At 35.7% G+C, this 27,009-nt stretch overlaps 1 protein-coding gene across 3 annotated transcripts; it reads right to left on the reverse strand.

Annotated features, from left to right (window-relative positions):
• Window positions 1-492: 492 nt before the first annotated feature.
• bard1 (BRCA1 associated RING domain 1) lies at window positions 493-25,746 on the reverse strand. Of its 3 annotated transcripts, none has more exons than XM_052566458.1 (10): window positions 25,679-25,746; window positions 22,824-22,887; window positions 19,947-20,971; window positions 18,663-18,743; window positions 17,163-17,335; window positions 11,255-11,381; window positions 10,959-11,091; window positions 9,572-9,667; window positions 3,004-3,101; window positions 493-904 (listed from the first exon to the last, which is right to left on the reverse strand). In XM_052566458.1, the coding sequence occupies exons 3-10, from the start codon at window positions 20,967-20,969 to the stop codon at window positions 569-571; spliced, it is 2,067 nt and encodes a 688-aa protein (XP_052422418.1). In that variant the 5' UTR covers window positions 20,970-20,971; window positions 22,824-22,887; window positions 25,679-25,746; the 3' UTR covers window positions 493-568. The 3 variants fall into 3 exon arrangements, with proteins under 3 accessions (XP_052422418.1, XP_052422419.1, XP_052422420.1); XM_052566459.1 differs by lacking the exon at window positions 25,679-25,746 and adding an exon at window positions 21,472-21,569; XM_052566460.1 differs by lacking the exon at window positions 22,824-22,887 and having other exon boundaries at window positions 25,679-25,733.
• Between the last annotated feature and the right edge of the window lie 1,263 nt (window positions 25,747-27,009).

The raw sequence follows: 27,009 nt of genomic DNA on the forward strand, positions 1-27,009 counted from the left end.
ATTCATCTCTTTGGGTATTTTTTATACCCATCTAATCTAAATGCCACCTCATCATCTGTAGCCAGAATCCCATTATCCTGTCCTAGACTTTATGAATACCATTTGGGTTTTAAAACAAAAGCGGTATAAGCAATTAGCATAGCATTTAAATATCTGATGAAGATGTAAGTTTTGTCTGGGGGAATATAAAACAAATTCCCACAAGATCTCTGAATGGTCTGCACACGAGTTGCGAAGCTGCTCAAAATAGGTCATGTATTCTAACAATGGGAAATGTTTTCATAATTTTCTAGCTTTCAGATGGCATAATTTGGCCCAGAAAGCGAGAACAAGCACAATAGACTCTAAACAGTGTGCAAATACTTTCTCCTGAGACTTGCCATGTGACTTGAATCTTCAGGGGACAGTCAGACCCTTTATTTCACCTCACATAAAGCTTGATGAAAAAAAGCAATTATGATGGCTCTATGTTCCGATGAGGACAAAAACTCATTTATCTAATGCAGGAAAAAAAAGGTTTTATTTGATGTTATGAAGCTGAAACATAATAATACACAAATAAGATGGTTTAGTGCTCCGGCACTGGCAGGAGTTGAAAGGCAGCTATGCAGTCCAGGAACCAAGTGGTTGGAGCCGACCAGACTTTACCTACCCGGACCTTCTGGGGTTTGTAGGAGCTCTGTGGATCATATAAAATATACTGGGTGCAGAGAACCTGGTCTGAACCAGGCTGGGCATGGTAGGCTGCTGTGCCAAGGGTTTGGGTGACGTCACTGTCAGGTTTGGGCTGGCGATTCAGAAGCTGTCCACCTCCTTCTTTCACTAACTGAATGAGTTCATGTTTTAGTGGCTTGCAGAAGGACCCCAGCATGTAGAAGAAACAGCCATCAAAGAGGGGAGGGAGCTAAAGATGTATGAGAAAATAAGAGAGATTCAGTACACAAAGCATCAAAGTACCTGAATGTATCAGTTATGGCATCCTATAATGGCCTGCTTTGTGATTATTGCCAGTTTGTTGAGTCTTTGCTATGTTGAAATTGGAAGTGACTGAAAATTATTGGGAAAAGAGGGAGAAAGCCGACAGGCCAGATTTGAACCCACAATTCCCACAAGAGCACTAAAACTCAATGTATCTGAATTGTGCTAACTGCTCAGGTCACAGTTAGGACAGTTAACTCTTTTTGATCTAAACATTTCCATCACTTTTCCAGTTCTTCATGATTACTTTATCAGGATTTTTTTAAACTTTTAGAGAGAAGCTATATCTATCTGATGAAATGATGAGCTACTGGGCACAAAAATATACTTTACTGTAATATTTTACTTATTTATATGACATTTCCAGGGAATTCCACTGAAATAATTATTCCAGGTTTTCCATGAATGCAGAAACGATTTAAATAGAGCCTCTCACAAATAAAAAAGTAACTATCAACCTGCCACAAAGAGATAAGAGATAAAAAAACGAGGTAAGATATGGTTCAATGGAAGTCTGAGTCACTTGTGTGGCATCTACGAAAGCAGCTGCAGGACATTTGGGGTTAAATTAACAGGCTTTTGCTCTGGTCTAGTTTGGATGGGTTTGTGACAGTACCAGCTCAGGGGAGCCGGAATATGCCCAAAGCAAAGACATGGGTCACTGGCGCACTCACTTGTGTGGAGGTCAACATGCTAGACTCTGGCCATTAAAGGACCCAGCTGCAATATCAAACAAATAAATGCAGAATTCAACTATGAAATGCGTCCTTTGCATTTTAATGCTATTTCAGAGGTAACCAGTGCACCATTTATAAGGCTCATGTTATCTTTGATAAATTTCAGCACAATATGTAATGCATATTGTGGAATGAGGCTAAAACAAATCCATACTTTTCAGTTCAACTCTCTGCATGTTTATGCACTGTTAACACAATTTAGATAAAAAAATGCTTCAGTTAAAAGTATTTTCAAATAATGAAAGCATGGTTTTAATTTATTTTTATTTTTTCACTAAAAAGCAATCAATAATAACACTAACCTATATAACAATATGCATCAACATAGACATGTAGGTTAAGCTTTATTTTAAGTTGTCCTTGTTACAGTGTAATTATACATTTAAGTACTGTGTAATATTAATTAACCATATGTACTTACTATATGATAAGGGTTAGGATTAAGGTTTGGTTTAGTGTTACTTTTAATGCCATTATGCATAATTTATTGTTATTATAATAGTAAGTACATGTAACGTGTAACAAGGGCACCTTAAACAATTCAACAATGATAAAAATAAGAAATGTTTCTTTAGCACCAAATCAGCATATCAGAATGATTTATTAAGGATCATGTGACACTGAAGACTGGAGTAATGGCAGCTGAAAATGTGTGTCTGATATATTTTTTGAATGAGAATGCAAATGACTCACCTAATCAGAGTTTTGAATTAATTCAATGAATCAGACCGTTTGAACTGAATCACAGAGCTGAATCACAAACAAACATATCATCTTGACGTTCACAATGTTGCTTAATTTTATACTGTTAAAACATTACCTAATCCTACCACGCATGCTAACCCTGCTGTTTTCACGTTAAAGAGCTGCAGTGGGGCTGCTATTAGACTGTGTCGCAAGGCTTCTTAGCAATCAGAGCAGAACACCAAGCTTGGCTTCGTCCCTGCAGAGCATTTGAGTCGTACACCATGGCCTAAGGAGATCACCACTGCCCTATATTGTCTCACAATGCACAGTCCTCTCATAAAATCACAAGTGTGCTCCCGCTCTTTGAATTCTCTGTCCTCAGGGAAGTGTGTGACTTTCGAATCAAGCCACAATCCATAGCACAGTCAGTAATAAAAGCCAAGCCAGCCTGAGGAGAGCAGATCAACATGGCAGATTGACAATGAGAGACCATTAAAGAGCAAGACCAGGAGAGGGTTTCACTCAGCCATTATTCCTCCTCTCTGGAGAGGAAAATGTGTCGATAACTGTTAGACCCTCCACATGTCGGCCTGTCACTCACCAGGCTGCCTCTGTTCACTCGGGCACGCAGGGGTCCGTCACCTGCCTCGTTCCCGCTCTCTCTGACCCAGCTGCCTGCCTGAAGGCTACAACTCACCCCTGGAAGAAAGATTAAGAGTAAGAAAACTAGGCATAACAGCCTTACCAGCTGTTTATCAGCATTTTAAACCTGTAAAGCCTGATATATGACAAAAAGTTTGTGTGTGTATTTTTTTTTAATAGGTTTTTTTTTATCATATTTGATAGATCTGGGTTTTATGGCCCATAATTTGACAGTCAGAATATTTCAGAATATTGAACTAACTTCCCAAAATACTGAGTCCCCTGTTGGTTACAGTGTTTACTTTCTTTTTAATATATATTTATTAAACATTTATTTATTTGTGAAAAATAAGGTCGTCTAAAGTATAAGCATGTTTCTTTGACACATTTATTTTTGAATCCATTGTCAAATTATAAAAAATTTCTTAAATATTAATAATAATAAAAAAAAATGTATAAACTGCTTTACATTGGCTATCAGCCCCCTGCTTTCCAAGATATCGGCATTGGCTGTCAAAAAACATTTATTGGATGATATATGATATCCCTTTTCAGTTGGTTATTCTCGACATCATAACAGTGTACCGGTGAATTGTGATATCGCTTTGATAGACCAATCTACTTCGAGTGTAAAATAAACAAGCCAATGCACATTGACATGCAATTATTGCATCCAGCTGCAGCTGATCAGAGCGTGAGTATAAGGTGGCAGCAGGTGCAATGCAACCAGCTTTTTTACTGGCGAAAGATGCAATAGAGCCGATCCCTCCAGCCAATATGGGGTTGGGGTTTTACAGCCCTTCCGTCATTGTACCCGGTGGGTTATGGCCAATCTTGGATCTGCAAGTTTTGAACTAAATATTCATCTTGAAAAAAAGTTTAACAATTACAAAAGGTATTGCATTTTTTTTTTATTTGTCCAAATGAAGTTCTAAAATCAAAAAATTAAGTTTTGATATATTTACAGTAGGACATTTACTAAATATATCCATGGCACATGAGCTTTTCTTAACGTTCTAACGATTTTTGGCATGAAAGGAAATTTTACCCATACAATGTACATACAACTATTGCTACAAATATTCCCCCGGCAACTTAAGACTGGTTTTGTTGACCAGGGTAACAAATGAACACCCTCACCCTCATTGCTTTGGAATATAAAAGGAAATAATTTTAAGAATATATTTCTACTTAGAGATATTGTCTAGATAAGACTCAAAATATCACTTTGGATAAAAGTGTCTGCTAAATTTATAAATGTAAATGTAAAATATAGCAGCTGATATATTTATAATAATTTTAATAGTATACCATAGTATTAGCAAGTAGAACTGCTACAAAAAAACAGCATACAGGATTTGGAACAAAAAAAACGGCATGAAAATAATGCCAATTTAAATTTTTCGGGGGATTTATTCTTTTAAGTGTAAAATAAATCTGCAGTTTTAAGGAAAATCAGTACAACAGCAGTGATGCAACGCACACTTAAATTCTGCAAGTCTTATACTTATATTTTACAACTTTCACTAGGGAAAAGTATCAGAGCTGGACAAGATTTTCAGGGCACAGAGATGCACAGCTGGAGGGGACTGAAGATCTCTCTCAAGTCTCAACAAGGGTGAAAACAATCTTGTTGTTCACTTCTGTCAGGTAAAATTCTACACAAAAGGTCTTCAGCGCAATATACTACAAGTGATCTCAAGGCTGTCTAAAAAAACAGCGGCTGCTTCACACACACACACACACACACACACACACACACACACACATATATAAAATCTTCCATCACAAACCTTCTTCGCCCGCTCAACTTGTTTACAACTATTTGATATCGTTCTGCTCGGTTTGTCCTAGTTGTACGTCTGGCTGAAATAGCCCTTTCTTGACTGAAGAGCTCTGGAAGAGCAGGCTGCTATTGTCTGTTGTTCCAATGAGAATGATGACAGAAAAAGGACAAGGGGAATAAATGGGCACCTTGTAGAGTGTCTAAAAATACATATGATGCAAGTTTAAGAGAAGAGTAAAAATCCTAGCTTGATCTCTTGTTGCCAACTGACAGACTGTCTTTTGTGCCTTTACATGGAGCAATTTGACATTTGCTTTTATTTTAATACTATTTCCAAATGTACTTGTAAACAAAGATAAACTGTATATACTGTATATAAATGACAAAATAAAATATATTTTCATGTAAATTTGCAATATGCAATAAATCTAAAATAATTTTTCTTCTCAAAATGCAATAAATCCATTGAATCAAAATGAAAGTTATTTTTCATATTGAAACTGATGAATGTTTACAACATAGTAAGTTGATCCGCATATGTCAGCATCTGAACTTGGTCAATACTAACCTTATATACAGGCACTGGACTAAAAATACACTCATCAGTCATCGCTTCCAAAATTAATTAGACGGGTCATCTGGTTAACGCTATAAATTAATTACAGCGATAAAATAACATTTCATCATGAACAACATCACGTTAGACCACAGAAATTCCAAAATGGCATTTCCCTTGCATTCATCTTCCAAAAGTGCATTCATCTTTGCCATGTTACATTCATTTAGTTGAATAGTGCTATGTGTTTTATTAACAAAAAAATAAATGGTATTAATAAAAACACTAACACTGACAAGCTACTCAATATTGCGTTCATAATCTAATGTGATTTATCTAATGAATATAGCGTAGCTTGTCGGTGATCTAAGGCTCCGTGTATTAAATACATCCTAATAATTTCCATCTGAAAGCACTTGATAGAGATTTACCAGTACTATTAAATCACAGAACCGGCTTTACTGACGAGATGTGCCAGACAATCACATGCAGTTTAGGGGTGCTCCGATCACGATCAGCCGATCGCTATGCGCATCTAGTCAGTAAAGCGGGTTCTCTAATCAGCGGTAAATTCCATCAGGTGCATGATTTCACATAGAGCAGCTGTTACTACACAGAGCCATTGTTAACTGAGAACCCGCTTTACTGACTAGATGCGCATAAACGATCTGCCGATCGTGATCGGAGCACCCCTACAATTTATTGTGCAGCCCTTGTTTGTTGATCACAAAGTACAAAGTAGAGAAAAACTAGGATGCTGGGTGTATTCAAAGCACAGTCATAACTGTTGCAATGTGAATGGTTGAGCCGATATATCGCATTCGGCAAAAAAAGACAGACTAGCGTTTTTCGAGGTTTGGAAAAAAAAAGGGAGAAAACATGACCTAATTACTCTGTGAATATCGCATTTTGTGTAAAATTAAAAATTGACTTTTCAATACCGACCAGATACAATACGATTTTGGTGGAAACTATTTTTTTTTAATGCCGTTTATCATGTATATATATATATATATATATATATATATATACACACACACACGCAACATATTGTTAATTATTAGACAGTTACAAACAAGATCAAACTATAATTAAAGGTCCCGTTTTTTTTTATGCTTTTTTGAAGCTTTGATTGTTTACAGTGTGCAATATAACATGTGTTCATGTTTCGTGTGTAAAAAAAAACAACAACAATTCACCTATCTGTATACAGTTTTTTTTTTGTCAATTTTTTTTTTTAATTGCTACCAGAGTTTGTAACAATTACAAAAAATCAAGCATTTGCTTTACTTTGTTTTTCAACCATTATCTTGACTTATTTTACTTCAGACTATCCAAATATTGTTTATTAAATTATTTTCACAAATAATTTTATTATACAATAATACTAATAGTATAAATTAATTATAATACCAAGTGTGAATAGGCCTGGAATCAAAATCAGTTTGTAGGAGTAACCAAACATTTCTGTCCACCTCCTTCATTATAAAGGAAAAACCCAATTTAGATTAAAGTTTTGCATTCTGTTGAGGCAGTGTGATGCTGAGCCATTAGCAGGTTGAGCATTCCTGCATTCAGAGTGTCACTGTGTAGCGCTATCTTTATATCCAGCCAAGCTAACAGAACACAGACACCACATACAGTATAGGAGCACATTCAGACACACGCACAGTCCTCCACAGTAATCATGATCTGTAATTGCACTTCCTCTGCCTCTTTAATTACAGTGTTCATTTCCCGGGACCCTGCGAGGGCGGTGGCTGTGAGGATGCTACATCCCAGGGTTAATCCGGCTCTCTCTCTGGAATATAGGGCCAGGTTGTTAGCCGACCAGCAAAGATCCATTAGCATATTAGCTAATTAGATTCACGATGATGGGAGCGGACAACGAAGCTCAGCGTGAGTGTATGTGTGTGTGTGGTAGCTGTGGATCGGTTGCGCTGGCAGCTCACACACTCACAGGCACTGAACCGTGATACACTTAGCCATGGAGACCCATACAGAAGAACAGAAAGCTGAGGCACAGCATCAACGGCTCATAAAGTGTGGCGTAGACAGATTGCTAAACTGAACCATTTGAGACATTTTTTTACCGCTGCACGATTTGGCCCAAAATCATGTTGCGATTAATCTGAAAAAACACAACTGCAATTTGAACAGTGACATAATTATAAAGAGTTTTACAATATATGACTGCTGCAAAAACTAAAAGAACAAAAAGCATGCTATAATAATTTAAGGCAGATGTAAACCACACTTTAAAGTGTTTTTTGGGAATGATGTCATTTTTTTGTCACACTCATTTTGATATACAGTCAAGTAGACTTGTGCCGGTATTCGGTAATGCGATATATTGTGGTGATTAATATGCACGATATTGTTATCGTGGGCACTTCTAAATACCATGAATAAATATGCATTACAAATTATTCAGAATTTGGAATGCATTTTAGGAATAGTATTCCCATCAGCTGCTTAAAATGCACGACATCGCTGTATGCTGCTTGAAAGAGCGCATGCGCTCTGATGTAAACAAGCACGCATGAGAAGCACATGGAGGAACACGTGAGAGACGCAGATGGCGCTAAATGCAGCCCTTACCCTGTAAACAGAGGGTAAGTTAATGCATTAACTAAGGTTAACTAATGAGGCCTTATTGTAAGGTGATACGTATTGGTCTTTATAGTTCTTTTGCACTTTAATGTGTAAAACATTAAACTTTTATATATTTTTCTGTATTGCTTTGTTTTAAATGTTTAGTTATTTTTGTTATAAGAAAAAAAAGTTATTTAACATGTTATACTGTATTATGACCACTTTTTTAAAACCAAAATTCAATACCGTGATAATACCGTATACCGTCATAAGCATTATCAATTAACCGCAACAGGAAAATTTGATACCGGCATATCCCTACAGTCAAGTTAAAAATACTGTATTATTATTAAAATTATTTATTAAATGAAAATTCAGTGCTACAAAACTGACCAAATAAGCTTATTTCTGGAATATATTACAATATTTTATTATTTTTATTCTAAATATTATTATTTTCATCAGTATTATATTAAATCATATTAATTCATATGTATAATTATTATATGAATAATCATCATAAAAACATTAGCAATTTGTAATTATAAAATAAACTCAAAATTAAAATATTATTTATTAATAATAATAACAAATCAAATTAAGGATAATTATATACCACTAATGATGAATATACTGTATACACTACTAATTATAAATACTGCCACTAATATTAATAATAATAATAGTGTAATTAGATGTGCATGATAACTAGAGGTGATTAAAAAATTATTTGAATTACCTAAATATTACATTTTAGTGAATATGGAGCACCGGAAACACCCTACTGATTTAAATCTGCATCCAGCATCTTGATTTAATGTTACATGCAGTTAAACATTTGAAATATCCAGCATGTAACATTGCTACTGCAAGACTTTTTGAAGAACACTTTTTTTTTTTTTTTAACTGATAAATGATTTAGTAAAACTGCCCTCCAAAAGGTGTTGTCTGCCGTAGGCTGGATATTAAAGATGGATAACAAATATGTTAACAATAACCAATATCAAAATAGATAGCTTGGAGAACAAACACCAGAACAACAAGGATTCCTTCAGGCTGCATTCGTGCACTTCTGATGTTGCTTGCTACTGCACTGACAGAAATGAACTCAGCACAGAAGGCAGACTTAAAAGAGCTAGAGACTTTCTTGAATTGGAGCTAAATGAATGGGCAGCACAGTCGGAGCCTACTGATTTACACTATGAAGCCGAAGCTGTGAAAAATCACACATATGGAAATACACAGCACTAAATAACTCACAGAACAAGGACCACATGCCAAGTTCATAACTGCGATCAAATGGAATAGAAAAAATAATTACCGTTTTCAAGTATATGAAAACCCACAGAGTCAAACAATAGTATTAATATTTCTCATAGGCTTACAGGTATTTTATATTGGTTTGCTCAACAGAAATAGCCATTACTCAAGAATAACACAGAGCAAATATTGCCTACCTTTGCACATACAGGTAACTGGTGTTTTTTAGACTATATTTCTATCATCCAGAAACCTCAGCATACAAAACAGATGTAAACTTATCTAAGCATAAACAAATGCAACAATTTAAAACTTTGACTCATTGCTTACAGCTGAAAGTGAGGATCCAGCAGCCGTTGAGGACACCCCGTAGTGTGGTCAGGGAAAAGGGCATGATGGGAGCATCTGGTACAACCACATGGGTGACTGGACAGACATTTAATCAAAGGGGGAAGCAGTTAATTACAATAAACAAACAAATAAATGAATAGTAATATAGCATAATATAGCAATGTATTCATATCTATTGAAAAATGTTAATATTTTCAGATTTTTTTTTTTGCTTTTATCATTTTTGGAAATGTTATATTATACTGATATTTTATTTCCACTTTATTTCATTTACTAACAACAATATTCTATTAGTTTTAGTTAACCATAACATTGCTAACAATGAATGTCAGAAAAACAAAGACGCAATATATAGAGGCTCCTAATACAGAAGTAGTATGCCACACTTCACCAATCCCTTGAGATTATTTACATTGAAAAAATCCAAAAGCTCTTCACTTTGTTGTGTGACAAACACACAACCTACATTCTTTGTGAAAAGTGTATTTTACCCTTGTTCAGCTATGTGCAGCGTATGAGACACTGCTTAAATTACTTTAATTCTACTCCGTTTCAACTTTGATTGCTTAGAAGATGAGACACTGCTCACTGTTTGTCTGTTGGTGTGATTTCTGAAGGAGTCAAAAGCTCTCTGCGAGAGCTACATTTGTCACTGAAAGTGCTGGTTTCATAATGTATGATTTCATAATATCCCTCTTGTGCTTCAGCTGAATGCCTCGTAATGCTCTTCTATGTGATAGAAGAAAGGCAAAGAAAGAAGAGACACTTCATTTCACTGCTCTGAAAATGTCTCATTGTTTTCTTGAGCTGTTTTGAGGCATCCACGTGGTGTTGAAATAATCTTATCCTCAGCAAAAAGTCATTATATGCCACATATTTCATAACAATATGAATTATATGAGTATGTGTATGAAAATTGGAAAAATAAAATCAAATAAAATCACATCAGCTTTCCTACTGTACACCTTTTCTAATATAAATACTCATAAATAAGCATATTCCACAATTGATTGGTTTAAAAAAAAATGATATTAGACTTCGCCGTATGTCAAATGTTAGAATAATAATATACACTGTATTTCCGACTTATTACATTGATTTAAAAGCATGGCACATTGCCCATTTTACAAGATATCCATTTTATTTATTTTTACTGCTTTAAGTATTTTGTTTGCAACTTTTTAAATTCTGTTCTTTACAAAAAAACAGGTTTCTTCAAAAATAGTAAATGACAAAAAGAAATGTTTCTTGAGCAGTAAAATCAGCATATTAGAATGATCCCAAACTCTTGAAGAGTGGTTCATACCTCAATACTATGATACACCGCCCATACATTTCTTTACACAAGAACTCAAAGGAGCTATACCTGCTCTAGAAAAGGAATGCACTTGTTTCCCTCCAAGAAGTTGAGCTGCTTTGGTGAGCTGCTTCTGCTGAGTCTGCGTCAGCTGACTGCCAATCACAACCACTGGACCTGTCTCTCGCACACAGCCTCCAGCCTGCGAGAATACAAATAAACTGTACCACACACTTCATTTGCATTCATGTTCTTGACAGATGAGGTCTCAAATCGACTTGAAATGATGTACAAAATACCAGCAATTTTTATCTGTTTGTTTTGAGTGTGTTTGTTTGTCTGTGATGCAGGTTCGGGTCATGTACCTTACTGAGGCTGGCGGTGGGGCTCAGGGTGGTTGTTATGTGATGTGGTGCCTCTGGGGCCATTCTTAGGACCTCCTGCATTTCTGGAGTCAGCGCATAATCTACCGGCCGCAGGCCAAAGATATTCCTGAAATCATGGTTATATGCATAGTTTATGCAAAATGCTCTTTATTGAAAACAAAAACATTTTCAAGGACATATTTGATAAACTGTGAATCCTCTAGATGTGTTCTGTTAAGCCTGCTAATGCCTGACTCAAAGAAAAGTTCAAACCAACTTAAACCTCACAGAAAGGTGTGGCCTTTATTTCTGCATCGCTATGAAGTTTAAAAGAATATAAGATGTCCCTTTTGTCTTTTTAGGGTTCAGAGGCATGCTAACAAGTCTTGTTTCAAACAATCATAGAGAATGGGAGTTTTGTGGCAGAGGGTAAAAAAAGATATAAATCTCAATGTAATATTGTGTAATTTAAAAAAAAGAGAGAGAGATATTACAGCTTCTTTTGATGGAATGTTTTTCAAAGGGAACTTCATATAATTTTTTGTCTTGTATATATATTTATAATAGAAAGTTTTTTATTAACAAAAGCTTCATTTTTAGTATTGTATCATATATTATATTATAATTAGTATTTATTATATCATAATTAGTATTTTGTTATGTATTTCCTAAGTATTTCATATGAGAATATTTGCTTGCAGACTGCTGTAGCTGACAAAAGTCCATATATTTGTTTAATATAATACATCCATATTTCTGTGGAAATCAATAAGATTTTGCCAGCTACAGCAGTAACACAGGACATTTCTCCTCATTATTGTATCGTATAGTATATATGAGTCCTATTTTTTGCAACCATAAAGGTATCTCAGTAAAAATTAAAATGCTAATTTAAAAAAAGAAAGAAAGTGAATACTTTATCTGGCAAGGATGCCATTCCACTGTTCAAAAGTGACATTAAATACATTAAAAACGTATTTCAATATAATAAATATAATAAATATAATATTTCAAATAAGTACCGGTTCTTTGAATGTTATATTCATATAAGAATCCTGAAAAAAATCAATCCCCACAAAAATTAAGCAGCACAACTGTTTGAAACTTTAGCAATAATAATAATTGCCCAGTGCCACATCGTTTAATTAGCAAATGCATTTGTGCTCATTTTTGCGCCCATGGGCGTGCTGGTCTAAAAAAGAGGTGTATTCAGGCCCATTGCTGTTGCATTGCTATTTTAAGGAGCTAAAAAATAGAGTGTGCCATAGATCAACTCAAACCTAGTCTAAAGTCTGGTGCAATGTTTTTTCTTTGTTATTTAAAGAGCGTGTTAGTATAGGCGGGTCCGCAACGCGCGTACATGCTGCTTATTAAACACAGGTTTAAAGAATGGCAATGCATAAGAATTTTTTGTAGGCTAATTAAATATAAAAATGCCTACATGTCATAATGGATAGTCATGTCATGTATCAGAATAAGGCTATCTATTTGCTCGGACAAGAGCAGCTCCGTTTCATCCCAGAGGCGCGTTTTGTCTTTGCGCTTGCCAATTCCGCAGTGTAAATAGCAAATCTTTTCGCTTTACACTTTGCGTTTAGATCATTAAAATAGGGCCCAAAGTCTCAGCTTTCAACTTTTTTTACTGAAACAATAAATACCATTTTGTGGCTCTTTAATGTGTCTTTACAGATCGCTGTAGTGCCTCAGTTCCAGTGGCAGTTAGTTATTGCACCAGATAAACATGAATGAACAACAGAATGTATCTTGTTTCAACTGCGGAAATATGTCAATACACACCATTTTTCAAGTTTACATTCACCGACATTGATCTCTCCTGTCTGGTTTGTTTGTCGAACAAAATGGCAGATATGGCATTATGGATGGTCAGATCGCCTGACAATCAAATGCCTGGTTAAGGGTCAATTGCATGTCCAAACTGATATAAAATCGCAATTGTGTTACAAATCTTGCAGTCAATTTCTGAACAAAAAGTCAGCTAACAATTCAGATTTTTCCTTACAATACCGAGTTTCTCTCACAACTCTGACTTTATAACTCACAATTGCATTTTATGACGTTAAAACTAGGAGACTTGCAATTGGGAGTTTATTTCATGCAGTTCTGACTTTTTGACTTAACTTAGAATTATGCATTTATATCAAACAAATTTAAGGAAAAAGTCAGAATTGGAAGATGTAAACTTGAAAAAAAAAAATCTAAATTGTGATATAAGTAATTATTAACTTTCATTATTTATTTTTTATTCAGTTGCAAAAACAAGCTTCCATTCGTTTGGGAAAAAGGACCTAAAAATAGCAGATTATGACCTCGTTTACACAGTGTAACTCACTTTGTATGCAAAACTATCAGATGAGCAATAGGTTAAGGCGTAGGACAAACCCAAAGAGGATCTGTTTGGCAAGCAGTATGTGACGGCCACTCGTCAGGTCATTCGTCCCTGTTGGCTGGTAGGGAGAAGAGAGGTGGAAATTAAATAAAGTGGAGAGGGATGTATGTTGAGGTTAAGCTTCAGCACAGATAACACCTGGGGGGCAATTAAGAGGTCCACTGGTCCATAAAATTTCATTTGGATTCATGAGCCACCCCCACCCCCAAACAAGCCCAAAGTCTCTTCACACTCCCATAGGATGTAAATGATTTTGTTTTGGTGCGGCGCACAGCTTCTAATCTCAAAAAGTGAAAATCCAATAATGCCAAAGTGTCTCATACGCAGACGCCACATACATGCGCGTGTGTGTTACCCATACTGATAAAGGGTAGGTGTGCATTCATCACCTCCAGCAAAATAAGACACTCCATGCGGTTAAAGAGTTATATTAGTAAGCTAAAACCTCTCAGCAACTACATTCATCTCGCAGTTGACAAATCAGACACAGATGCCAGCGGTAAAAGGGACCAATGAATCACAGATCGATGGAGATGTGAAAATTAGTCCTCAGAGGTGCTCCAGCTGTTCCTGTCCACATTACTGAAGCAATCAAGAATGGTGCCGCTAAGCACTAGAGCTAACCAGATCTCATCGATTGGATGAAAGCAGTGCGCTCCCTTGCTCAGATCACACCAACAAAACAAATCGAGCTTATGCAGGCCGAATCCATTTAAATTTTCCTACTAGTACACAGCTGTTCTGTTCTGAAGCCTAGTAAGCTGCCTTACTAGGTGTTGTGGCATCTTAATTATGCTGCCTCCTAGGACACTTTCTTCAGAGAGAAAGCAATGTCAGAATGCAAAGCAACAAGCTGAAAAAAGGCAAGATTAGTGGTTGCCAATATGGGTTTTTCAATGGGCTACTGCAGATACTGACGTTCAGCCAAGCAGGCATTACGGTTTCGAAATGGCCAAATTAGTGATTAGTGACGTGACATTCAGCCAAGAACTGTATGGTGACCCATACTCAGAATTTGTGCTCTGCATTTAACCCATCAAAAGTGCACACACACAGAGCAGTGAACACACACACACACACACACACACACTGTGAACACACACCCAGAGCAGTGGGCATCCATTTATGCTGCGGCACCCGGGGAGCAGTTGGGGGTTCAGTGCCTTGCTCAAGTGCATCCAAGTCATGGTATTGCCAGCCCGAGGCTTGAACCCACAACTCTAGGGTTAGGAGTCAAACTCTCTAACCACTAGGCCACGACTTCCCTGGCCCCGACTTCCCCAAATACTGGCCTGATCTACATATAAGCAAAATACCCTACCAATGAAAACTTTGGGGTCAATAAGGTTTTTTTTTAAATACAATTATTCAACAAGGATGCATTCAATTGATCAAAAATGACAGTAAAGATTATGGTTTCTAATAAATGTCGTTCATTTGAAAAAATTATCATGGTTTCGACAAAAATATTAAGCTTAACAAATGCTTTACAAAATAATAATAATAAGAAACATTTCTTGAGCATCAGGATGATTTCTGAAGGGCCATGTGACACTGAAGACTGGAGTAATGATGCTTAAAATTCAGCTTTGCCATCACAAGAATTATAGTTTTTCAGAATATATTAAAATAGAAAATAGATATTTTAAATTGTTATAATTTTTGACAATATTATGGTTTTTACTTAAATAAACAAAACCTTGGTGAGCATAAGAAACTTAACATCAGAAACTTAAAAACGAGCTCATACTTTTGAACGCTAGTAAATCAACATTTATTTTAAGAGCATATGATACTTCTTTCATTGTTGTTTTCAAACAACAATATTCATTCATTCATTCATTTATTGTAAAATTTGGAACCATTTAATATTAAAGTAATATATTATACTGTAATAGTATTTCAAAATATTCATTTGTTACTTTTTTATCAATTAATGTAATTTCTTTCATAATCTTTCTCAAAATATATTTATATTCTACATTTCAGACAATTCAGTAAATTATATTAAATAGTAATGATATTTCACAGTACTACTGCTTTTTACTATATTTTTGATCAAATGAATGCAGCCTTTGTGAGCACAAGACTCTAAAAACATTGAATATTTTACTGTCCCAAACTTTTGCATGCTAGTGAATAAACATTTCATTAAAAAAATAATAATAATTAAATATAAAAAAGTGCTGTTTGTGATGTGTATCTGTCCATGTAGAGCATTCCAAATCAGTCACTTATGAGGTTCTGTGACAGTTAGGATGCTGCTCATGTAGCTCACTAGAGCTGCCGGCTCTGTCTCGCTTGTAGTCGCTACCCTCACTGTCCCTCAAGAAGCGGCTTTTCAGATCTGAAAAGCATTAAAGATTACTGCTTGTACAGCAGGAATGTGCCAGTCAATTCATACAACACATTACAGCGAAGGCTGCCCACAGCAGATCCCCCTATAGCTCCACTGCTCCGATTCCAGACCACAAGGAGTGAAAGTGATTGATAATGTCTGACAGGAGTGGATTGCTTCTGTGCAGTGCCTCTATGACAGAGCTGATGCTTCACTTCACCATTGAGTAACGAAGCATAAATCTGCTGATGCTTTATGTGCTCCCAATGTATAGCACAGCACTAGTCAATCAATGTACAAAGGGCAGACAGACAAAAAGAGACGCAGAGACGCATGCAGAGAACTCTCAGGATGAGCATTCGCACATTTGGGTTCACTGCCAATCTTGTGGAAATAGATTTTAGGATAAAGAGCGTGTGGGAGGAAGCGAAGCAGAAGTTCCCAAACATCTCGACACCAGGTATACACCATGGCGCAGTTACAAGTTACAAAATGTGCACATTTAAAATTAACGAATAAAACACCATCACATAACTGGGCTGAGAAGTATATACTGTATGACGGTATACCATTCAACAAGAGAAATGTGTCAACCTGGAGAGATTTTGCAACATCTTTTTTTTTTTGTAGTGTTGAGGTGCAGTCACAAGCCTATATGTTGATTAATGAATATTAATTCATGACAAATTCTATTTTTTGGTTGGTGTTCATAAAATTAAGACCTTTTTACTTTACCTTTACTAGTTAAAAAAAATTTGTGAGTGTGTGTGTTTTTAAGATGTAAAAAAATGTATTAATACGTGTATTCAGCAAGGATATATATATATATATATATATATATATATATATATATATATATATACACACTGAATTTTTTATATGTGTATATATATTAAATTGTAATAATCAGTTTTACTGTTTTTACTGAATTTTTTATCAAATAAATGCTGCCTTGGTTAGCATAAGCAACTTTTTTCAAAAACATTAAAAAAAAAATCTAAACTTAAAATCTGTAGTAGTAGTCTGTAGGTAATGTTACAGATATGCTGTACCATCTGGCTTGATTGGGTTTATTTTCACACAATGTTGTTTAAAGCAATATAAATCTGATCTCCAACCAAACTTCAGGTGATTGGTGAGAGAGTGTAAGGTCAAGTACTCACAGGACACTTTGAGACGCGCCTCGTTCAACCAAAAGCTTGACCGTAGCTATTTGACCGTTCCTCACGGCGTCGTGCAGCGGAGAGTCGTTCTGATAACCCGGGGTGTTCAACAGCGCCCCCTGCTGGAGCAGTTCCTCCACCACTCCCAGGTGACCCAGATTACAAGCCTCATGCTGCAAAAACACAAACACAAATACAATCCATGATTGCCTTAGTAGCAGATAAAACAATGTTCTGTCATATCATAAAGGATTATAAGAGCAAAAGCATTATAATAGTAGTTTGGACCTAATAATTCCCCAGCATCAGCAGCTCAACTAAGGCCTTTAAGCTAGACCTGTGGAATTTATGACTGAGGGGAAATGCAGTTCTATATTCACAGAGATTTTTCTTTAAGAAACTAAGAACATGTTGTGGTTCATTATTATTCAGTTGTGAAAGGTTTTTCTTAGAAGATTTATGATTCAGCTGTTAAGAATCCCCATTCCTAATTCTCAATAGCATACTGTAATGTGAAATAAATAATGATACATTATTGAAACCGTCAGGTACATTTATAACATACAATTTCAAGCATAAGGAACCTGAACTAAGGTCACACTTGTAGGGGTCACTTAATATTTCTCAGTGTATGTTTTCTTATTAAAAGTACATTTTTGCAGCGGTACAGACCGTAGAGTCTTGGCTTAAAAAAAAAGCAAAAACACAGTACCAATACTGTTCAGGAAGGAAAAACACACTGACCTTTCATCTATATGGGGTAAGATGTCACTAAGCACACAGATCAAGCTTTCAGCATATATTGTGGTGTTCACCCAACAGTTTGAAAAAAAATGTGATCGTTTTCATTTTGATGATAGTTTAGAGGACAGAATTGCAAATATATACTTATGGTAATTAAATTAAACATAATAAAATATTACAAAAATCAAAAAATAAAATAAAATCTTATATATTTTGACTCAAAAACCTATAGTTCTGAGATATACAGTATCTTGTGCTCCATAATAATAGTGCTTGTTCTGAATATATTTTATGCTGATTTATTTTATACCTTTCTTTGGAATTTTGTCACTTATAAAATACTGCACTGACAGTAAATGTACAAGCTTATTCATGTGGCAAAAGATGCAAACTTTTGCACTACTAGTGTTCATATTTCATTTTACCATTTCCGGGTGCAAAGAGCTACATTGATCTTACACTTCATCAGCTAAATGGAAAACAAGACAGAGGATTTCAATAAATAAAAATGTACACGATAAAACATCTGAAAAACAACCACAAACACAGAAGGGTAATGGTAAAATCTATAATAACCATTCAGACAGTTCAACAGCTGAACGTACAGAATGCAGTTAGGAGAACATACATTACTATTACTGTACATACAAGGAAAAGCTTTCCGACCATTTTCAGCCCAGACAACCTCGAACAAGAGACAAGGCTTTTATGTGTAAAAGATTTATGTTGGATTGTGTGTGAATTGTCTTCTCTCACCAGTGGTGTCCAGCCTGCATTGTCCTTCAGGTTGGGGTCGGCTCCCTGAGCCAGGAGCTTACGGACCTCCTCCACATCACCCTGTACAGAAGACCAGGGTCAAAAGGTCTGTGGTAGCAGATATTGATCAACCAGACTCAAACACTGACCTAGCATCAATCATTTAGTGGTCACAGTGACTCGCTGCTGGAATATTAACGAACAACAGTCTCAGATACAAGCAAACCAGTACAGTAAAAAAAAATAATAATAATTGCTGTTTAGTGACATGTGGTCACAAGGCCAAGGAGGGACAAAAAATACAATGCAGCTATATAATGTGCATAGTTAAAACAGCAATACAAGAGCTTATAGACTTTCCGGAATATGTCACGTTTTTTTTTCCTTTTGGGTTTCAGTTCTTATATCTCCACCCATTCAACTTTTGCACAGTTTGTGCTTGTTAAGAATGCTAAATTTATTAATTTAGCACATTTCGGTAATTCAGTTTTGCTTTAAAAGTGGTCTATAATGAATGGCACTAGAATTTAGGTTTATTTTTTCATGTATACATTAAATTTTAAGGATTTCTGTGAAGTAAGCGAAACTAAAATATGTTGTAGTGTTTACAAAATTTGTTAAATATTATTTTACATAAACTTATTTATTTTACATTATTATTCTTTGTTGTAATACATTTTTTTACAATGATGTGACTTATTTTAGTTTTTTTTACTCTCAGCAATGTAATTGACCCAGTCGACTTTTTTTCCAGAAAATACGGTAAAATATGGATACACCGGTAATTATACTCTAATACCTGAGACAATAATTATTTTTTTAAGTCATGGACAAAAAGTGATACATAACAGGTATTAGAAATTATTGTAAAGAAAAAAAAAATTACTAAATTCAAACATTTAAAATGCTAATTAATCAATTGGTAAATTTAGGCAACATTATTACAATTTTCATTATGTAAAATGTATATTTATTTAGAAATGTGCTAATATTATATTTAACAGTTTTAGCACATTTTTATTTTAAGTGAGCATTAGATTACAGAAAAACAGCATAAACAAAGCATGCACAAAATATTAAATATTAGCCAATACAGACTGCCAGGTTAAAAAAAAATTTTTACCAATATGGAGCCAATATATATTGTGTATTCCTACTTTATTTATCTACTTTAAAATGGAGAATGAAACATCTTCCATGTGTTAACGTCTAAGGCTGTTTTGAAACAATTTTAGCACAAATGTATGTTATTTTGCCAACATGCAGATAAAAGTGACCACAAACCTTTATGGCAGCTAGATGCAGTGGTGTTTCTCCATTGCGGTTCCTCTTCATGTAAGCAGGATTTGCCCGTTTGTGTCTCACACTTGAAGACTTCTTCCTGAGGTCAGGGGTAGCTTGTGTGACTGGGTTCCTGTTTTGCTTCTCATTAGACTGTCTGGATGTTCGCAGACTCTGAGAGCAGTCTTCAGTTGAAGCAGCTCTTTCTCGTAATGATCTCTTCTTCAATCCTGAAGTTGTTCTGGGTTGTTTTGGCATTCTCTGTGGATCATCACTGTCCCGATCCTCTCTGTTTCTCTTACACACTCTGGCAAGGGAAGGCTGAAGAGGCCCTGGAGTGTTTTCATTGGATTCTTGTGGGATATCAGTGACTGACTCTACCTGTTGATCGTAACATGGTGAACTCAAAGCTGCAGAGCTTTGCTTCTCAATGCCTTCAACTTCCAAATTGTTCGGAATGCTTTTTTGAGGACTGGGAATTTGATTCTGTTCTTGATGGACAGCCATATGAGATTCCTCAGGCTGGCTGTGAGGAAAATGAAAAGAAACTTTCTTACTATATCTCCGGTTGTCATCTCCAGAGCTCACTTTCTCATCCTCTTCATTCTTGTTGTCTATAGAACCCTCTTTCTCTTTTTCAAAGGCCCACTGCTGATTGATAGCCTCCAGCTTTAGCCTCTTACATTCTTGCATAGTCTGAGTCCATGTTTTTGGCCTTTGACCAACACGGGTTTGTTTGCAAGCTTGGCTGATCCTTCTTTTCTTTATTTTCTTATTTACCTTTCCCCGTGGAGGGGAGGATGACCCAGACTCCTGGGAGGAAGAGGTGAAGTTGAAGACGGACAGGTCTTTGAAAGAAGGTGACATACCGGCATTCTTTTCCTGGACTTCATTTGATTTGTTTGAGTCAACAGGTTTCTCAATGCAACAGCGTACTTTACGACTCTTTGGGCTGAACCATATTTTGATGTTCTTCTTATTCTTAGGAGTAAAGCTCTCATCCGACTTTATTGTATCAGTGACCATGCCTAAACAAAGAGAATCACATTTGACCATCAAAAAAAAAGAAGTCATCTCAGAAAGCAAGACATAAAAGGACATAATAACTTAAAAACATCTCTTCAAAAAAATGTAAACGATTTATTTAAGTAGAATATATATAAACACATATAGGTTACTTAATGTATACTGTAAAACAATATTCTAGTTATATTATATTGCATATACTTTTATAAACATGGCATTACCGAATTCATTACTATTATTTTACATTACATAAACTTGGAAAATATTGTATTTACACTACGAGTTTAAGATAAAGATATTAATTGATATTAGATTGATACAGATTTAATTTTCTGAGATTTTTGATAAAACATTTTTTTCAAAAATGTATGGAACAACTAAAAAGCAAATTGGATGTTTTATTTTGAGCTTAAAAAAAATAGATTTTTCCCTTGCATCATCTCAGACATCCTTATTTATCATTGCTTTTTTTTGTAAAAAAAATTTAAATAAAAAAAAGCACCTTTAAAAGGACAGTAAGCTTTGACATCATTTTAAAGAGGTCATCGGATGGCCATTTTCCACAAGTTGATATGATCCTTTAGGGTCTCAATGAAAATTCTGTAACATAGTTTGATAAAAAAAATTCTCAATGGTAGTGTAAAAAAAAATATTTTACTATGTCATAAACAGTTATTTTCAGAGCAAGCCGTTTTGTAGCATTTTCCTTTAAATGTTAATGAGCTCTGCTGACCCCACCCCTCTCTTCCGAGCTAGTCTCAGAGAGACTGTTTACTTTAGCCGTATTCATGTGAAACTTGCTAATTAGCACATTATTAGGAATTGTGATTTAGGAGCTTAGGAGACATTCTTCTCTACATCTGGTCTGGCGTCAAAACAATGGCGGACTGATGACAGCTCACTCAGGGTGGGTCTAAGGTAAGACTACAGTCCAGTCTGTGCTGAAACACTACTGTCAATCAAACTATCGTGGGAGGCGCCTATCCGTGTGACATCACAAAGACATGCATCTGAGATCGGCTCGATTTGAGAAATGGGTAAAGATTTTAGTAGATTAAAAAAAAAAAAAAAAAAAAAAAATACTGGATCGATTTTTATCATTATAGGGTGGTTGTGTACACACACTGCCAACAAACATTTCAGTTCAAACAGCTTGTTAAATAGCATATAGCATCCGATGACCCCTGTAAGTAGTGGCTAAATGTCCCCTGCTGACATTAACCTTGTAATAATGACAGAGCCAAAGCAGAGTCTGGTGTGCAAATTGTTATGAGCACATTTATTCGGTGGTTTTATCTGCTTCTCCTGCCTAGCTGTCTTTGATGCTACAGCAGCTCTAGCATGAGTGAACCAGTGTGACCTCTCCACCAACTCAATCTCCTGTGCAGCGTTAAACGCCCTGACCCCTGGAGCACAGACCTGTCTGTCAGGCAGCACATCTCTCTGCCATCGGCAACAGCACCCCGAGCTCCGCTAAAGCTACTATGGAAAATTACATTGCATAATTATACTCATTATCGTCTCAAAGTTCAGTTGAGGATTTTGTGTTGAAAAATAGCATTCAGTTACATTAAGGAACGTAATAATATACATGTATTAAAGTTATAATCAGGGTCCATGCCAAAGGGGACATTCAATGGCCATGCCCCCCCAAAAATGAGTTACTGTGCCTCCTCCCCTCCCCTGAACATAAGCAAAATTTCAAAGTGAAAGTGAAAACAGAGTGCCATTGAAAGCAATTGCACACACTTTCAGCATGATTTCGGCAGCTGCAGGCCCACCCTAGAAATATAAATGTGCCAAATTTATGCTATAATTGGTACTTTATGTCATGATGCAAAAGACTTGTCTTACTTGAGGACTCTGAGGGGTTCAGGAGGGACTCCAGTTTGCACCAGCATGGGTTCCTGAACAAGATCTATGGGACAGACCACACACATACCATGTGTTTATAGCAACCCAGCTTCATCAAACTCTCTGTACATATAATTCCACTTCAAATGCTTTTTCGCTTTCCTCTTCAGCAGAGAGATGGATACTGATTTTATTTGAATGTTAACAGGCCACAGCTCTACATTTTATTATTATTCTAACTGAATTAACTGAAACAATGTAAAAATTTGATGTGAAAAATAAACATTTAACTAACATAGTTCGAAATGACATTTTGTTAAATGGAATGTAATATTTAATTTTTTTATTATGTAAATAATTTTGCCATTAAAAAGTAAAAAAATTGGTATCAGCAGGTCACACTTACAAAAAAATCAGAATTGGCCAAGAAAATTGCAATTGGTGCATCTCCAATATATATAGCGTGTATATATATATATATATATATATATATATATATATATATATATACACATACACACATGTCGGATTTGCTTGTCACTGTTGCACATAGAGGATCATTTGAAGAAAAGTAACTAAAATAAAGCAATATATATATTTAATCGCATTAGTTAATTTGACATATTCATGTCATAATCCAGAAAACGCTGCAATTTATAAATAAGATACGGATTAAGATAAGCATTATGCGAATCAACAAAATCAATGGGACTAAGATTTCTAATTTACCTTACTTGCAAAGTATATGTTCAAGACACACCGGCTCTCTCTTTCAGAAACGGGCTTGACTTACCCTACTTTCTCAGGTTTGACAATCCTCCCATTCTTAAACAGAAAACCCAGAGTTTCCCTCATTACAGGGTTAACATACTCAGAGTTTTCACTTAACCTCCTTTCTGAAACGGGCCCCAGTCCTAGTGTATAATTTGGATTATGTTTTGAGTCATATTTATGCAGATATTTATGTCATATTTATGCTCTCACTCCTGAAGCCAACAAGGAAGTGACATCGACTGGCCGCTTGAAGCTGGCTGCACAAGGGAGTCAGTCCCATAAACTCCCCATGTTTAAATGCCAAACTTTACAGCAGGAAAAACGTTTACAGCCTGGGTCAAAAAATGATTTTGGTCTATATAGCTAATTTTGCCCTTCATGACAATTTCTGAATTAATGTTCAGCAACTAGCTGCCTGCTTTTTGCCCATTTTCGATTGTCCGGGAGAGTTGCGCGGTGATGCACTGCCAAGATGGTGACGGCCCACTCTGCACACTTTAAGCTTTAAAAACACTCTTCAGGAGTCTACAGGTGAAGTTGCGGATACTATGTCCATGTTTTTTTACAGTCTATGATATAGACACTATATGGTTTTTAAAAGTGATACTTTTTTTAACCAAGGTACCCTATGAATGATCAAAATTAAAGTGCAACAATAATAAATGTGCAAAATATAACCGTTTGAAATCATTACTTTGTAAGTCAACCTGTATTTGTAAAGAAAAGACATATTTTGAACAACCAATAGTGCAAAACCGCATGATCATTCTTTAAAAAAAAAAAAAAAAAAATCCTTTAATGTATTATTTTATTACTATAAATTATCTCGGTGCAGTTGAAAAAGGTTGTGCTACTTAATGAAGTTTAGAAACTGCAACACAAAATCTTTCTTTTAAGTACTGAGCACACTCGCATTTGTGAAGTCGAATTGTGGTTTCAAAAGGGCTGTGAAGAAAAATCTTTCCCAAATGCTCATCAGTCCATTGTTCATTTGAGAGATAAAGGCTATCCCATGTACCACCTCCTTGAAAGAAGAAAGCAAACTGTATTTAACCAGGACGGATAGTGAAGTGGACAGCCCAGATGCACAACACTGCAGAAGACAAGAACTTCAGAGTCTCTAGCTTGAGAAGCTGACTCTTTACTGATGCTCAGCTGGCAGCTTCAATGAACAGCACACACCAAACACCAGTTTCATCTGCAACACTGAAGAGAAGACTCTGAGGCGCTGGCCTTTTAAGAAGAGTTTCAAAGATAAAACCACATCTGAAGCTGGCAAATAAGAAGAAAATGGTAAAATGGGGAAAATAACTTAAAAACTGGATGGTGACTGATTAGAAAAGATAATTATGGGAAGGTGAATGCGACTGCTAAGGTTGCCAGCTTTTCAAAACAAAACCCGCCCAATTGCTCCTCAAACTATTTTTAAAATCGCGTTGCGGGTGTAAAATACACGTTTTTTTGGCGGTGCTCGCCTGGTAAAATATCGCATAAATATTCTCCTTAAATTCAAGTTTTTACTACCCGCCGACATGAAAAACAAGTTAACAGTGTTTAAGTATCCTAATTCCGCGGGATAATGGCAAACCTGGCAACACTGTCGGATTTGCTCTCACTGTTGCAAAGAGGATACTTTAAAGAAAAGTAACTAACATAAAGCAATATATAGAATATACAGAGGTTAACTCGCATTACAGTTCACTTGACATATTCATGTCAAAATCCAGAAAACGCTTTTATATTATAAATAAGATACGTATTCAGATAAGCATTATGCGAATCAATGGGACTAACATTTCTAATTTACTTTACTTGCAAAGTATATGTTTACGGCACACATGCTCTCTCATAATGGATGAATTGCAAATTTAAAGCAAAATGACTTGGACTGGGCGTGTTCAGAAGTCAGAACTAGGATATCTGAACTGCTTTCATTATGAAACTAAAGCATAGCTGCCATAGAACATAGCAAAAAAAGCCATCTCTAGTCCTGGTTCGTGTCACAGGGTTTGACCGTGTGATAGAATTATCTTTCTTGATCCATAATAACAAAGCAAGCGAGCGATCATCACAGTACAGACCTGTTTTGAAGTTCACGCCAAGAATGCGGGAAGTGAAGGGGAGGAGCTTAGCCAACGTTCACTCTGATTGGTCAACTGGGGATTTGAAGTGCAACGCTTCACTTTTATTTACACAAATATAGAAGTTCAATATAAAGCATCCGAAACGTTTTAAAATAAAAACTTATATGATATATTTGATCCTATATGTACTGTATGTCAATACATAGTTTAAGATAAAATATTAGATTATCCATCAACTTTTAGATGGAAATCTTATAGATACAGTCGGCATCTAGTCATAGCTGGGGGCGTGGGGGAAAACAGTGTGTGTATCTGAATGGAAAAATGCACATATTGAGCACTCATTCCCAGAGACACGTAGCACAATTGTAGTCTCTTTTAACTTTAATATTCATATACACTAGTCCATATCGATATTTGAATCATTTTACAGCCCTAATATAGATGTATTCATTCAAAAATAGCCAAATCCCGTGACGTTCTGCTTTATACAACAAGTTCTTTTTTTTGACTGGATTCCGCGATTCAATCGGTTCGCAAACACAGACGGGGTGAATTTATGAATGAAAGTGTAAAAGTTCTGACACAAAACTAAGTTGTTACGTGTCCACACGCTTTTTTTTAAGTGGGTTTATGTTCGACACTAGGCTAACGTTACATAGTTTTGCTTCATGTAGAATGATAAGGCTAATTATATATGAATTCCACTTTCTGAAACAACCTTACACAGTTTTGATAACGTTAATAATGAACACGATGTTCACATATCCTGCCTGTGATGAAATGCCGACTGCACACACACACATGCTTAGTCTTGGGATTCCACAACTTCCCTTGATCATCTTGTAACGTTAATCCTTTCCGGCTCTGTATGTTTATTAGGAAGGTTGTAGAACTTAAATTCATAGTTTGTTAGTTTATTGGAGGTACAGAAAACGACACAGCGACTCTTCGGCGTGATTGTCCCGTTTATTTCAATTGTCGCCAATGTTTTCCCCCACGGGCTAAATTCACATCACGTGACGGGGCGTTCCCGGGGGCGTTCCCAGACCAACCGTCTGTATCTATTAGCTTGTTTTTCTTTTATCACAATATTGCAATGAAGTGAATATACTGTATGGGTTATTACATAGTTGCTTAATTTTTATTTACTACAATTAAAAAAATAATTGTTAACAAATAAAATAAAAATATTTTATTAAAATATGATATGTCTAGATAATTTTCAGTGTGTGTGATTGATTTATTTTACAGTTGTACAATAGTGATTTGAATCATTTCCATTTTAATTTACTTATTGTATAATTCAAGTACAGTTTCTAACCCTT

The sequence above is a fragment of the Carassius gibelio genome, chromosome B9, assembly GCF_023724105.1.
Source record: "Carassius gibelio isolate Cgi1373 ecotype wild population from Czech Republic chromosome B9, carGib1.2-hapl.c, whole genome shotgun sequence".
In the NCBI taxonomy this organism is placed as follows: domain Eukaryota; kingdom Metazoa; phylum Chordata; class Actinopteri; order Cypriniformes; family Cyprinidae; genus Carassius; species Carassius gibelio.

Excerpts from the sequence above, each read along its gene's own strand:
- bard1 (XM_052566458.1), bottom strand. The coding sequence starts at position 20,969 with ATGGTCACTGATACAATAAAGTCGGATGAGAGCTTTACTCCTAAGAAT. Across the intron at positions 17,336-18,662 it reads ATGCAGGCTGGACACCACTG|CATGAGGCTTGTAATCTGGG; the intron begins GTGAGAGAAGAC and ends GTGTTTTTGCAG. Across the intron at positions 11,092-11,254 it reads CCACCGCCAGCCTCAGTAAG|GCTGGAGGCTGTGTGCGAGA; the intron begins GTACATGACCCG and ends GTATTCTCGCAG.